Genomic DNA, 15,505 nt, shown 5'->3' on the forward strand with positions numbered 1-15,505 from the left:
CAAGTTGGTGTGGGGGAGAAATAGTTGATATCTCTTGGCCGATCTTGGCAAGGTCTTTACAGGACCTCTGGGCCTAGATCGCCCAGTCGACCAACTGAGCTGTCGGGGTGCCTGGCAGAGCGCGTTTTAATCAGAACTAAAAGATCTTCATGGACAGATGAGATGTATTGGGGTAGAACAATATGGTTTAGGTTTAATGGGCATCTATGCGGTACATGGTTTGTGTGAGGGAAGTGCCCTCTCATTACACCCTGCAACTGAATGAATGGGCATGTTTACAGGAGGAGGGGGGTCTCCCAGTGGCTGGGACTGGGGACCAGCTGGCAGCTGAAAGGCCATTGGTTGGGAGGGGAAAATCAAGGCTGCTGTAGCTGCAGATGGTCTGACTTCCAGTGAAAAACACTGTATTGGTTGCCACAAAAATGCCTGGACATGGCCTGACTTCCCGTGAAAAGCACTCAGTTTTGATGGACACAAAAATGGCTTAAAATGTCCCCACAGACTCAAACTTCAGTCGCTCGCTTGGCTTGTAATAACGCCACCATCCCTCCCACCTCCTGACGTGAAAGTCTGCCAGTAAGCATATAATGTGAGCGTGATAGGACATGTTTAAAACAAATGGCAAGCTCATCTCTGTGGTTTGCAGTAACATTAACTGCTAACACTACATCCAGAAAACTTGTTTGAAGTGGAACAGACTGGAGGGAGACAGAGACAGTTTGGATCCACAATTACAACATCGGTTACACTTTATTATACAAATCTGTCATTTATTCATAATTTCCTGTAGTGTAATTTGACTCTAATTACAGGAAATTAGTGCTCTTCTGATTAATTAATTCCAGTTAATTGCTTCCATTTGAAGCTGCTGTAACTTCAGAGCATTTAGTCGGTTCACTGCAGGTCAGCTGATCGGGCAGGAATGTGCTAATTATCCAGTTCTTCATTTATGGCGAATAAAGTTTCCGGTTAAAACGAATGCCGATAATTATTCACTTGGGTTAAATATGGTGCTTGTTTGAGGGAAACTTCTCTGTGAATCAAAAACTGCTTATAAACACAACTGAATAAAGTTAAAGTCTCAGATGTCTCTATTTTCTGAGTAAGCAAACCAAATGTTTCTATTTCCAGGAAACAACAGTCCTGTAAAACATTAGCCTGTACACAAGTCCTGAGGGGCAAGTTAAGAATTTTATTTCTGGTGATCCATTTTCTCAGTCCGACCTAAATAATTTTCTCTCCTGTGTTTATGGCTCGAGAACTGGTGGGAAAAAGATACAGCTTTCTCAGTTCCTTAATTTTATTTCCCCAATCTGTGAAAAACACGTGGGGAAGAAGAAACTCCTGCGTCTTTCTAACTCTGTGTTTCCAGTGTGAAGATTTTGGTTCAAAATCGTTTCAAAATCTGGCCCCACTGCTATTAAACTGACTCTAGCATGTAAAATGGAATGTCCCTTTAAAATGGTGTATTTCTTTCCTGCAGACTGGATGACACTGGACTCAGCAGCAGGACCTCGGGACTCCTCAGGGCCCCACAGTGAAAAAAAATTAATAAATGATGCTGAGCTGAAGAGACTTGAGGACAAACTGTTCACGTCAAAGCTTCGTATCAGAGGACAATCTCCTTTCAGGGGAAACAGACATTTAGGCCATTCTGAAAACGGTCTGCTGCTGAGGGCAGCGTGACGATGAAGAGGAGCTCAGTGGACGAATCTGCAGCATCGATCAGGTGGATGTTGATCAACCCTGGACTGTTTTTATACTCGTTCGCTGACTCTCTTTCTGTAGTAAATAGACTGGTTGTTGGTTAAAACTACACAGGATCTCAGATGAAAGTTCAAATACGGAAACAACAAAGGAACCTTGCATGAAGGATCTGTTCTTTTCTTCAGTATGTTTACACTGAAGAACCTGATGTAAACCTGAACCTTGCACATAGTATAACTGAAGCTGTGGCTCACTTGATGGATCAGTAGTGACTAATAGGCAAACGAGTCTGATAGACCAGTTCCAGAGCAATATAGTTTTTGAACTTGTGAGCCCTTCAACTCAAGCAACATCTTCAGCACTTCAACCACAAGCCCCAAACCTCTTGCTGCTTGTTTCAGTGTAAGGATATTTAGAGGCCCGATGAGCTGAAAGCAAAAACTAGCTCTTATTATCAATTTAATCATTTCCTATCTCCTCGGGTTTATTTTGGGACCTTGTGGGGTCGCCCAAGTGATTTAAGATCCATATGATTCATCCTCTGGGGAACATGCACAGTATATCATTCGTCCAGTAGTAGCTTATATATCTTAGTCTGAACCAAAGTGGTGGAACAGGCTAGCATTAGATTATAATCTAAGATTCTGATAGTATTTTTTTAACCAAGTCCTGATATGATCCCCGAGGCACAAATATGGTCAGTGTATTCGAGGTCAGAGTTTCAGTCAGTTCAAATGAGCTCCATCAGCTATCACTGCTGTTACTCTCACAACATTTACATTCACATTACTTCTTAATAATGAAAGTTAATGTTGACCTCTTGAAAAGGCACGGTTTGAAATCACTGTGTTGTTCCTTAAACATCATAATCAGTACCACGACTGGGATGTTTCATCCATGTTGAGTCCCTCTCCATCGTGGACTGCCTGGGCGCTGCAGATGTAGACGGTCATGTTGTGTACTCCATTGGGTGGAGGCAGCTAAGGTGGTAAAGCCAGTTAGTTGTGTTGCTGGTCCTGGTCGGGACAACAGCGTTCTGATATTTATCCAACTTCCAAAAAACTCTGCTTTCTATCGTTGATGTGTATCGCGCTCATTTCATTGCCCGGTCGTATCCAGGACCGTCACTGCAACTGACCAGTCACTTTTCAGTAATGTCATAGTTTTTAGACTCCAGGAAAAAGACTGTGAAATTATATTCATGTGGGAAGTTACTCTTTCTAACATGTGGTTTTTATTCTCTGAACCTAAACAACCAGTGAGCTGTTATTGGACATTGGTGTAGAAGCAGGACGACAGCCCAGACCTCTAAATACAGACGTTTATCACCATTTGGTCAGTTGCAGTGACAAAACCAACACAGCGATATCAAATAAACCTTGGCATGAGTAGTTCTCAATAATCCCAACTTGAGGTCCATTTAGTGTCTTCTAAAGGAGCATTCACACAGCATTTCACAGTCTTTATCAGACAGGGAGAGAGTTCTCAAAGAAATCACAACACCTTATCATCTGTCAACAGACCAATCTCAATTACAGAGTGTCAAACAAAAAAAACTTATTTTTTTATTTTTACTTTAATCACATGTCTAGCTGTAGTACCTGTTCTTTGAACATTGCAACAGAGTCTGATGTTTCTTCTTTCTGAGCACAAAGGATCAATATTTTTGTCCAAATGAAACCATTCTGTGAGTTGTTAGATCTTTAAATATCATCACCGTGTTCTCCTGTACAGTTCATGTAAATAGACAATCACTGTTCTTTTCTCTGAGTCAACAGATCTTCTGATGATGGCTGCTACTTTTTTTTGGGGGGGGGGGAAACACCAAACTATAATTTGGAAGTTTTCTTATTTAAAGTGTTAAATGAATAGTTGAAAATACAAGCTGTGTTCAATAACAAAACGTCATCTGTTCATTTCTTTAAAAACGTCATCTGTTCATGACACCAGTCTGAAGGAGAAAGAAGGAGCAGCGCAGTGAGTGAAACATGGAATGCATTTATTTGTCTGTTAGAGAGATCAGCGTTAGAAAAAAATGACAGTGGACAAAGGCAGTGCTTCCCGAGGAATGATTGTAATGTGTGGAGAGGAACGGATCGAAGCAGAGGCAGGACAGTTTCATCTACATCTGAGGGAAGATTCAAGGTCGTCACTCGGGTGTTAGAACCAACGCTGAGGTCTTTATGGTGGGCAAAGCTCAGGATGTGTCTCCTTTACACTCGGCATCAACATGCTGTAAAACACATGGGAAACCACTCAGCTCACCTGGTTCAAAGCCCTGAAGGTGTTCACTGGCTGCATGTTTCACTTTAGCTCTGCTGTTTCTGGGTGTCCATCATTTCTGATTTGTTTAAAATCCAGTTCAGATCTTTGAGATGTAACTCTGTCTGAACCTGAGCTGATCTGATTTTTCTTTAGTCCCTGTACTGCATGTCTCTGATGTTACATCATCAACTAAAGCAGGAAACGGCTCAATAACCCAAATCCGGAAGAGAGAAACGAAGCAAATGAAGAGTTTGAAGCAAATTTCTTTTGAAATGTCAAAAAATTATCGACTGGTGTGGAGCGAATAAATTAGGATACACCCGAGTGTAGTTTGGTCAGAAGATGGTGGTATAAGCTACATTACGCACTGTTGTAATAAGTGGTAGAAGAAGGAGACGTCGCTAAAAACCAACCACCAATAAATCTCGAAGACGGGGAAACAACATCAGCTGCCATGGCTGTCTGCGAGGGAATGTGAAACTGACAGTCGACTTAAGTCTCAGAGAAGAACGTTCTTGTTTTTTTGGGTTTTTTTGCAGTTTCCATCAACTGTTTCTGATGCGCTGCTTCAAAGTGCTGATAAAAATACATTGAAGGTAACACGGCTAATGTGTCTGAGAGGCGAAAGAACACAGAACCTGAATTGGTATAAAAATTGTCTGAACAGAACTCACACCAAATTGGTCCGACTAATTTGTGTAACTGATTAACTTTGAACGGAATGTTCAGTTATCATGTTATTCACGCCGTCTCTCTGTTCATTTAACTGTGTATGAGCAGCATTTAGAAACCAGGATCAATCAGAATATCGGAGGAGACAAATCTGTTCCATCAGACAAACTGGAGACGGACGGCTGGTGAATGCAGAGATGGAGTGAACACTGATGGGAGATCGAAGTCCAAACTGGCCACATTTGATCGAAACACCTGTTTTTCAGGACGCCTGTCGTTTTATATGTAGTTTATATATAGACGTATATTAGTTTGAAATTTGATTGAAAAGTACATTTTTACTTGGATAAAAGTCTAAAAAAACCTCTTTTTAATCCCTCTTTAACAGAGATGTCTAGACGTCGTCTGACCCAGGCACCAGCACATCAAACCTTTCCGTCTCTGCTGTCACTATCAGACCTTCAGTGTATCTCTGATGGATTCCTTCATTGATTTTGCGCCCGTTTCCTGCATGTTGATGCCGGCTGTAAAAGGGGTTTAGCTACTTTGCAACGAGACAGATCTTCATGCCTTCAGACGATTCACCTTTTTGTTGTTGTTGTTGTGCAGAGAAGAGAAAAAAACAAACTAACAGAAAGCTCAGGAACAAACTTGGCAACAGGTGAATAGAGGAGATGTAACGTCGCAGCAGATTGTCTTTAAGTTGTTTTTGTACCCATCAGAAGAGGCAGGGGATTTTTTTTTTTTTCCCCTCCCCTCTCAGTGTAGTTGGTGATTTATTGCTTCTCTTGACAATCTCATTCACCCGGACCACTCAGGTACAAAAATGTTCTTTCAAAATAAAACTTTTACATTCCAGTTGGAACGTCGCTGTTTGGCTGCATTGTTCTGTACCTGCTGTAGAGAAAATATTCAGTGTTGTGTGTGAATGTTCCAGTTCAGAGTACCAGTGCACCGTCACACAGCAGACACATCCAATCACACATGAGACTTTTGAACCAAACAGCCACGCGGAGCGTTTGTCTTTTATCAATGACACTGCCTTGGGAATCACTGCATTGGCAAAAAATAAAATATGCTTCCTCGTGTAAAAAGATCAAATTTGAAGACTAAAGATGAAGAGTGTTTTTTTTTGTTTGTTTGTTTGTTTTGCAGCGCTGATCTGGTCTCAAACAGCACAAGAGGAGTTGCATGTCAGCTTTTTGCATAATCATTTCACATTTTTTCTTTCTGCTTCGCTCCATAAACAAAAAACTAAATCACGGAGTTAAATTTCTGCTCTGGCCAAAAAAAAAACAGAAAGGAAAAAAAAAAAAGAGGAAAAACCCGACGAGGGCTTCGCTCAGAGCGACGTTTGGTCTCATCATCTTTACACATTAATCACACATGAGAAGAAAAAGAGGAATCACTACATGAAGGAATCAACGAGGTCTCAAGTTACATTCGGTTGGAAAGACAGACGGTAAAATAAAAAAAAAAGGATTAGCGAGTATTTGACTTGATTCTGAGCAAACAGCTGGGACACTCATGCAGCTCGGCCTCATGGTGAGAACTGACAGCTCCTTGTGCAAGTGTGTGTTTCGCCCTGTAAGAACCACGTGAAGACAATGTAAACAGCAGGTTTAAGTCGGAGAGGGATCACCAGCTAGCTGTTAAGATGGAAGCGACACACCAGTGAGACTTCAATGTCATAATCAGGAATGCATAATTACAAAGGGAATTAAGTTTTCATGTTTGGGGAGGCAGCTTCGAACAAAAGAAGAAAAAAAAAGAGAGAAAAAAATCCTACTTCTGGCGACTGAACCCTGTTAAAGTAGTGTTAAGGCCTCGTAGTTACTCGCAGAACAGAATTCCTTGGAAAACACCGGATGTGATAATTTAGTATGATTTTTCTGCATAGGGTTCACTGCGAAACTTCCGACCCGAGGACCCGAGGACCCCCCCCCCGCCAAAAAAAGACCACCAGAAGAATAAAACAAAAGGACAGTTGAGAGAAAATGGCTGAATGCCAGTCAGACCCTGGTGCAGCACGCTCACACGCCATCTGTGTTAGGTAGCTGGTGCGTTTGTCCCTTTGTTTGCAGTGAGGGGCCCGGGCTCCGTCACTTGAACATGCTCTGCAGCATGGCCGTGGCGTAGGTGGGTCGCGCCTGCCGGCTCTCGATGGCGCTGCGGAGGTACTGGATCCCGCCGCAGCGCTCCCAGATCTCCTCGAACTGCCGCGGGAGGATCTCGGCCCCGCGCTTCCTCGACAGGCCTGTCTCCTCCAGGCTCAGCTCGCACATCTCCATGTCGTCTTTTCCTGCAAGGTGAAAACTCGGGTGTTAGCCTCCAAAAAACAAACTCTGGGCGTTGGACGCTAGAAGAGAATGCGCAGCTGGAAATTGGACCAGTTGGTGAACATGATGACAACAATGAGCAGTGATGGAAGGTGAAGGTGAAGAAATGTTTTTCTATGTCTGATCAAATTTGTTTTCTCTCCTTTGTTTTTTTCACGTTGTTTCACACAAAGACATTTTTTTCTCCTGATTTTTCTTTGTTTTAAACAAATTACAAATGACAAAAAAAAGTTTTCTTTTCCTTGAATTCACACATGAAAAAAACATTTCTTCAGAACACGTCCAAAATCTTTTTTTTTTTGCTTAATTACAAAAACAATTAACAAGAAAAAACAAAATTCCATCCCATTTTTTCCCCACTTCCCCATGTTTCACACATAAATACACTTTCATTGTGATTTTTTTTTTTTCCATGTGTTGTCTCAGATGGAAGAAAAACACACAAGGATGATAGAAATCTTAGAATTTTTTCGCCACCATTTGTCAGGTTACAAACACAGGAGAGAAACACTTGAGATAAGAATTAGAAAACTTGATCCCCAGTCTCCACTTGTCCCTCGGGGCTTCCATAGAAATGACTAACCTGTGCAGCTAAAATGTCAAACAGCCTCTGACAACATTAAATCCATTAACTTAAAAGGTGTAAGGTGTAATGGATTTCATGGTGACTTAGAACACACTGTAGGAATCATTATGAAATAAAAACACACCCAGGAGACCTTCAGCTTCCTCTCAGGGCTGAACTGAAGAGTAAACGCCTGTCTGTGTGTTAGCAGCGTTTCTGCCACAACAAGCAGTGAAGTCACAGACTGAACCAAATGAATGAAAACAAACACTAAAAAAAAAAAAAAAGAGGTGAGTTGTTTTGTTTACCCATCTGTCTGAGCATATGTGCACGCCGACGAGTTAAAACCTCAAACCTCGACTTTACCTGGCTCGGAGGATTACGCTCGGCCGTGGGCTGAAGGATGTTTGTGAGCTCCAGGTCGCGCCGCACGGCGTGAAGTTTGAAAAGCGTGTGGTCGTCAATCAAAAAAAAAACCCAGCTCATTGTGGTGAGCTGATGGTGCTCACAGACAGCAGCAGGTCTGCGGGTGAGTAACTGCCTCATATAACCCTGCTGGAACCTGTTATTGTCTTTACAGCTGCAGATGTAGTGTGTGATACACACTGAATTGAAATTGCCGCTGTTGAATGTGTTCGGGGGTGAAATATGTAGTCTGCTGAAGTTCCCTTGTTTCTGTTCCTACACTTTTTATTCAAAGTCCAGATTTCAGCAGCTAAATCAACTGTTCAAAGGGGCATTACGTAAACTAGGGCAACAAATCCGTATCTATTTTATCATTACACGAAACTATCGTCGCAAACAAAGCTATTTATTGATATTTGTTAGAAGCAGGTAGATACAACCAGAGGTGGGAACTAACAAGTACAAATATATTCTTTTAAAAAGTGTATCTTATTTAGGTATCTGTGCTTTACTTGAGTATTTATTTTATTTATTAATTATGGATGATTTTTATTTAGCATTATTGCACGCCGCCTTCCCAACATCACAAGACTGATCTCAAACTAGCCTGCAGTCCTCTGCCTGCAGTCCTCTGCCTGCAGTCCTCTGCCTGGATTTTCTTATTTTCTCACTTTGTTGCTGCTCGGGACGCTTCACCAACCCAACATGTGGCTATTTGACGTCCTGGGAATGAGACTCAACAATCAACTGTCTTTGTGGTGTGTTTAGGAACAGCTGGGACAAATCCTACTGATTTAAGTTTAACAGTCTTTGAACTCTATTAATATGAGGTGAAAATGGCCGCTAGAAATGTCCTTCAGAGGGAGACTTATTACTTTGATACTCTGAGTACATTTCAGAGCCTGTAATTTATTATTTTTACTGGAATAAAGAAGTTGAGTCAGATCTTCTACTGTTTCTTTTTTTACACAAGTATCTGTGCCTCTGCTGGAGGGAAGGTTTTTGTTTGAGGCACTGATAAATGAGGTCCCTCGAGAACATAAAAGTTGTATTTCACAGTTCACTCAGCTGCGCACACTTTCTGATGAGTTTACAGCAGAAGTGATGGATGAATGGGATCCTGTCAATGCTGTCATAACTGGAAACCAGCTCATATAAAAGACACTGGACTAACTGCAAGCAGAATGGATTGTTGTGTGAGCTGCAGGTAAGACTTGTATATAAATTAAGTAATCCAGAATCTGTGGTGATGTATCAGTGAATAACTTGACTGCAGCTTAATGAATTTATTTACCTAAGACTGAAGTTTTCTTCCACTTGTTGCAAATTATGATAACATGACCTGTTGCTGCTTTTGAGGGAAAATAATGTCTCAGCTGTCACTCAAACCTGCACACCGGACCACCCACTCAGTCTCTGAGGCTAAAGGAGCTGCTAAGATTTTTGTTCTTTTCACTAATAAAACAACAAAACTGGGATTCTCTCTCGATTTTAACGTATCTGCAACATAAGGTTACTCTTATTATTTCCTGTGGGTCTGTTGCGTGGGTTGTAAAGCTGTGGCTCCTCACTACAAATCCTTCTAAAACCAACAACTGATGGAGTACGTCTCTAAAAACTTGTCTTCAACTCTTTCCTCAAGTCACATAACATGAATCTTCACGCTTCACTTGTGTCACAGTCGTGTTCTGGTGAGAGTCGACTACAGCCGAGCTAAAAATCCTGCCTGCTGATTTGTATCGGACGTCCACGATGGGACTCCTAATAATCTGTTAATCTACTACAGACAATTAGCAAACAGTTTTAGCCTATATCTTCTAGCATAGATTTGTATTTAATTTTCCTTTTGAAGAGTTAAGATTTTCAGACATTGTTCATGGGCACAAAATGGCTAGTGTTGGCCAATCATCTGCTAATCTGCCACTGGCGTTTGTCAAAGAAGCTTCAGCCTCAGTCTTTTTGCATAATATCAGGTATCTGATATCTGCAGGATTGTTATTTTCATACGTGTTGTTATCTAACTTGTTATCTATAGCTAACAAACTGCTAATCTGCCAGTCAAAATTAGCAAACAGAATTGGGATCAGTTTTATAGCATGACATCATTATATAGCTATGAAATACATATTTGTCCCTTCTGCAGGGTGCTGATTATCATGAGATGATTGCTAGCGAGCTATGGCTAATAACCAGCTGGTCTGACTGGGACATTTGGTTGATGCTTTTAGCCTGAATCTTTTAGCAACATTTGCTGAAATATACTGATGTAAGAATCTTGGAGCATTTTCGTCTTAAAAAGAAGCTTGAGACAGTTTTAAATGTGATGTCCATCACACCTCGGTGCTGTACTGACCTGCCACCAGCAGGATGGGGTGTTTGTCTGGATGCAGCTCCATCTGTCTGGCGATCCAGGGCCCGTCGAAGTGGGCGTACCACCAGCCCTTCTTCTTGTTCTGCGGGTCTTTGTACTGGTCACCCGGCCGGATGAACGGGATGCGGAAGTAGCGCTGCTGCCGGTTCATGGCCACCTCGTACTGCCGGGCTGGGATGGGCGGGGCCGGGTTCTGCTGGGCTGTTGAGCGCATGGGAAAGAAAGTCAGATGTTTTCCACAGACGGCAGCAACCAATCGGGAGACAGGGATCGTGTTTACATGCAGTCTGGGGTCAGTTAATGGGAGAGATGGTCAAAATGTAGTTGTCAAAAGCCTCTTCAGTTTATAAACCTGTGTATTAACTTAGAAAAGAGAGCGGAGACAATCATCGGAGATCTGCTGGAGTGCCCTTGAGCAGATTATTGTCTTTCTCAGCTCCAGCAGGGGCCGGTCTGACCTCGTTACAGAAGAAGAGAGAAAAGAGAAGCTCACAATAAAAGTCTGGAATATGTGGGGCTACATTTATGTGACATAGAATGGTGTGAAATTCCAGTTTTCTGCTTGGAAAAGTATCTGGAAGCATTCAGATTTCAATGAGACAACACAAGAGGTGACATTTCTGTTCTTTTTGGCAAAACTTAATTTGAAAAGCTCAAAATGTCCACATGAGAAGAATGTTGAGGAGCTCTGCAACAATACACAATACACTGAGACTGACAGTTCTTTTTTTCCCCATTCTGGCCTACGCCACTTGTATACTGTATTTCAGGTTTCAGAATATTTTAATATTTGATATTAAATTTGAGTCAGAGCCTTGATTGAAAACAATTTGCAAAGAAAAAGATTTTATACAAGACGGTAAAGGCTGAGCAGATGCTGAGCGTTTGTTGGCCTCAGTGGAAAACAAAACCACCAGGACACCAAACTTACCGACACTGTATACCTGCACATCCACATCCAGCTACTAGCCATACGTGTTAGCTTTAGCATATAAAGCTAGTAGATAGTTAGCTTAGCACTGAATAACTGGGCCTCATCTTCATTTAGTTGGTCTCAATAAGTAAAAATCAGTTTAAAAAAAACATGAACGCTCCCAGGATGTTTTCAGCTCGTTCATTTTTGAGAACCTTTCAGTTTCTAATGGAGATGAACTAAATTAATCTCTGCTGATCAATTATAAAAACAATGTTTGGAAAGTTTATCAGCGTCTTGTCATCGCAGACACGTTTTCCAGCCGCCTGCTGCCATCTGGCAAAAGAAACAGAAGTATCTGCTGCCGTAGCACCAGACTACAGAGCTGACTTCTCAACTTGTCCTCAACACTCCACCATGAAGCAAAGGTCACTTTAACTGAACATTCTCCATAACTGACAGATTTTTCTTTCTGAAGGATGTCTGACACTTTGAAAGATCAGTAAACTGAGGGCAATCTACCATAACGTTATGCCACGGAGGGCACTTTTTTTCTGACCTGATATATTCATAATAAGTCTGTATCCTTTTTTGTTAATTTAAGGAATCACAAATTGATGTGTCATTATATAGTCTTGTTGCATAATGATAATTAAATCAAGTTTGCATCTTGAGTAATCCCCACAGCTGCTGCTAACAGTTTACATTTAAAACAGCTTCAACACCAACTAACCAGCGAGGGAATATCAGACTTTGAAATGCACGTGGCATTAATAAAGAACAACTTAACTTAGACCTAAAAGTGCTTTTAAATGTACATTTGAATTAATTATACGGTGTTGATACACAGGTGGATTCACTGAAACAGGCTCATGCAAGATGACAAAATCAACATGGAACAAAGAATCCAAACGAGTCGCCTTGAAGGACTCCGTTCCTCCTCGTGTCTCCATTTATCTCGCTGCTTGTAAACAATAATCCCCGCTCCGCTGCTCTCGGATCAGCTCTGAATATTAAAGCGACTCCCTGCCCTCCGTGTTCAGGTTCAGTCGGTGAGTCCTGCTGTTAGAGGAGGGTCAGCAGAGATCACAGCGGGGCTGATGAGTGAGGGAAGAAATCAGCGAGACATGAAGCATGGAGGGTGTTTATGGAGGGGTTTGCACGCTCATGTTAAACATAAAACCTGGATTAATAATTGCATCAGTCTACAGAGTGGAGTGTAAAATAAGGAACTACTGAGATTGAAGAAGCTTTTCTACCTAATAAGGAATCAGCACTCTGCAAAAATGTTCATTTTACAAGTCATGTCATCTCGAATTCAGTTTAAAATCTCTTGTTTCCAGTTCAGCTCGTTACAAGAACTGTCTATAATTCCTTATTCTGTTCCATGTTCCAAGCGGAGCAATGAAAGCAAGAGAGACGTGGATTTTTTTTTTTTTTTCCTTCACTCTAAAACTGATTCCAAGATTTTATCACCTTGTTAAAACGAATCTTTGCAGAGTCTCAAAAAAACACATAGCAGCCATCTGTTGCAGAGCAACACATCGCTTCACCATCACCAAACAAAACGCCGCCCTCACACCACCTTCCAAAAAAAAACAAAAAAAAAACACAGGAAAAAACTGAAAAAAGAAGGCGCCAACATTTTCAATTTCACCCTCCCATCACTGACAACCTCCAGACAGAAAATGAAAATCCCAAAACTTCAACAAACAAAATCAGCTCTGTTTGTTTAGACAGAGCAGCAGAATGGTGGAAACTCTCTCCAGAGAGGTGCTTGAACTTAACTCCCCTCGGGATCGCTCAGCTTGTTGATTGCTGTTTGTCGTACTTCCTGCTTTCTGCCATCAAAGTGCCGCGCCGACTCACCGAGGGGGTCGGGCGTCACATTCAACGCTTGAGGCTGACGGAGGGTCTGCAGCGCGTTCGAGGGGATAAAGATCGGAAAGCAATCACTGACGGAGTTCAGAGAATTTGTGATTTTTCGGCTCGAGTTTATTTTTGTTTGTCGGCGCAGACGTGTCAAAGTCAAAGTCGGTTAAACCTGAAACTAAAAGTCATCCGGCAAATGAGCAGATACATCTGTCTTCTGAAAAATGGAACATGTCCAGAGGCTTAAAGGGTAAGTTCACCCAAATAGGAAGAAGAGTAATGCGACTTCCCACTTGTTTTCCTTTTCTAGACATAGAGATGTATACTGTATGATACAGTTTCTGAAATTTAGTTGTGATGTTAAAAGGAGAACTTCTAGTTCTGAGTAGTCACGCTCTGAAAAACGCAACATTTATGTTGTCTAATCCACACACATCAATACAACTATTTGGGCTGGAACTGGCCCAAGAAGACAGTTGTCGTCTTGTCAAGAAGACAAGAAGACAAGAAGACAACTCTGAAATGTGCCGGTCAGACCTGTGTCTCTAACCGCTGAATCTACTGTTGAGCAAGATCTGTGATTTTGCTAAACTCTGGTTCATTCTGAAACTATATTTATAGCCCTTACACATGCTAACATCTGGCTTTTGTGCTTGGTATTGCTGCTAACGATGCTGCCACGCTGACACCTCAGCGAACTGTGAAGATCTCAAAACCTGAGCAAATAAAACTGAAAGTCATGAGTCTTTGTACTCAAACTGATGTGTACTGTGTGAGTGAGTGAATGGATGGATGTGTTAATGGACTTTGCTGTGATTTGGGTGAACTGACACTTTTTCAGTGGAGAGCTGAAGAGTCTCTCAATTTCGTGAAAATACAACTCTGGATCAAACTGGGTTTTTTTTGGCAAGAAAATGATCAGATTGACACGGAAACATCAGCAGGCTCAGCCTTCAAACTGACATCAGTCGACCTGTAGCGGCAGCAGCTGGTCTGCTAGTCGTGCTGGGAGCCTCACGGGGCTGAACAGGTTGTCGCGTATCTACAATCTTCATTAAGTCAGGAGTGAATGGACTGAAGCGTCCACTTGCTGCTTGAGCGACGACACCTTTTACAACATTTCTCTTCCAATCAGCGGGCGCAGCGGCCTGTTCCTCCTGTCACGCTCCTGTGAACGTGATGCTATCATCCGCCGGCCAAACACAACCCGGGCACACTGCCCCGAAAGCCTTCTGTCTTCCTCTCGTCCATGAGAGTTTCTCCGTATGGGAGTGTCAATAACAGCAGCCTTAAGAGCTCGGAGGAATTACCCCGGCTCTTTATCAAAGCCTTATATCTGTCTGGGAGGCGTCTCGCGAAATGGGCCCGAGCTGGCACCGCTGCACCGGTCATAAAGACGAAAACAGCAGCCCCGCGCCTTAATATCGCTCAAATGATCTCTTCCACACACGTCTCAATAGAGCCAGCGGTTGCCTTGGAAACTCATCCACCCTCCTCCGCCTCCTCCTCCTCCATCACCACCACCACCAACTTCTTCATCAAACTGAGCAGTACAAAGCAGCAAACCCGAGGCCAGCAGTGATCCCAGTTAGAGCGGACCTCTACCATGTTGGGGGGCGGGCGGGCAGGTTAATGAGGGGCTGCAGCTCTGTGGTTAGTAGCGTTACACACTAAAGGACCACTTACATGCTTTTTTCACAGGAGGTGCATGATCTGAAAGTAAACATGCCAGGTTACACAAACGTACACAGCAGGAAGTGATGTAACACAGCAGCAACAGACATGATGACACACACACACACACACACACACACAAAAAAACATGAATCAGACAACACGTGAAGATACACGCTGCTGACCGAGACGACTTCTCGTTACTGTCACTATCTGATGTTGATTAGTGACATGTGTTCAGATGTGTGACAGGATGATGAACAGAGTCTGAAGAAAGAATGAAAAGCATCTGTGCAACAAATTCAGGACATCACATTTATAACATGCTGAAGAATGTGAAAAATAAACAGCAAAATTCAAAAAATGGTACGAGAAACAAAACTCTAGTACGGAATCTCTGAGGGGCAAGTGAGGATATGTTCTGGTGATCTATTTTGTCTGATCAAAACTTGTTTCTCTCCTGTGTGAATGACTTGATACTTGGAACTGGTAAAAAAACAAAAAAAGAAGTTAAGGAGTTCTTTAACTAAAAAAAAAAAAAGCCCATCTAGAGTGTTTTTATTGTTTTTGTCCTGTATTAAGCCAAGTGACAGTATTTTATTCCCCAATTTTTCCAGCAATCACAGCACATTCTTCACCAAAACTCAGAGATGACAGTAAAGTTACATAACTTGCTAACACACAGTAGATGTAGTTTGTGTGAAGTGTGCACAGAGAAATTC

The 15,505-nt window shown here is 42.1% G+C and overlaps 2 protein-coding genes across 6 annotated transcripts in view; one reads left to right on the forward strand and one right to left on the reverse strand.

Annotated features, from left to right (window-relative positions):
* The window catches only part of LOC119012983 (interphotoreceptor matrix proteoglycan 2-like), a 59,798-nt gene extending 53,858 nt beyond the window's left edge, over positions 1–5,940 (forward strand). Inside the window, exon 17 of the mRNA XM_037087265.1 lies at positions 1,484–5,940. The gene's annotated coding sequence lies outside the window, so the exon portion shown is untranslated. The remainder of the gene's footprint in view (positions 1–1,483) is intronic.
* Positions 3,686–15,505, reverse strand: part of myo6a (myosin VIa) — a 144,302-nt gene continuing 132,482 nt past the window's right edge. For all 5 annotated transcript variants that reach the window (XM_037085794.1, XM_037085793.1, XM_037085792.1 and 2 more), the window contains 2 exons: positions 10,307–10,525; positions 3,686–6,946 (listed from right to left, as the gene is read on the reverse strand). In XM_037085794.1, coding sequence (XP_036941689.1) covers positions 6,747–6,946; positions 10,307–10,525 — 419 coding nt within the window. In that variant the 3' untranslated portion in view covers positions 3,686–6,746. The remainder of the gene's footprint in view (positions 6,947–10,306; positions 10,526–15,505) is intronic.

Source organism: Acanthopagrus latus, chromosome 22 (genome assembly GCF_904848185.1).
Source record: "Acanthopagrus latus isolate v.2019 chromosome 22, fAcaLat1.1, whole genome shotgun sequence".
NCBI lineage: Eukaryota > Metazoa > Chordata > Actinopteri > Spariformes > Sparidae > Acanthopagrus > Acanthopagrus latus.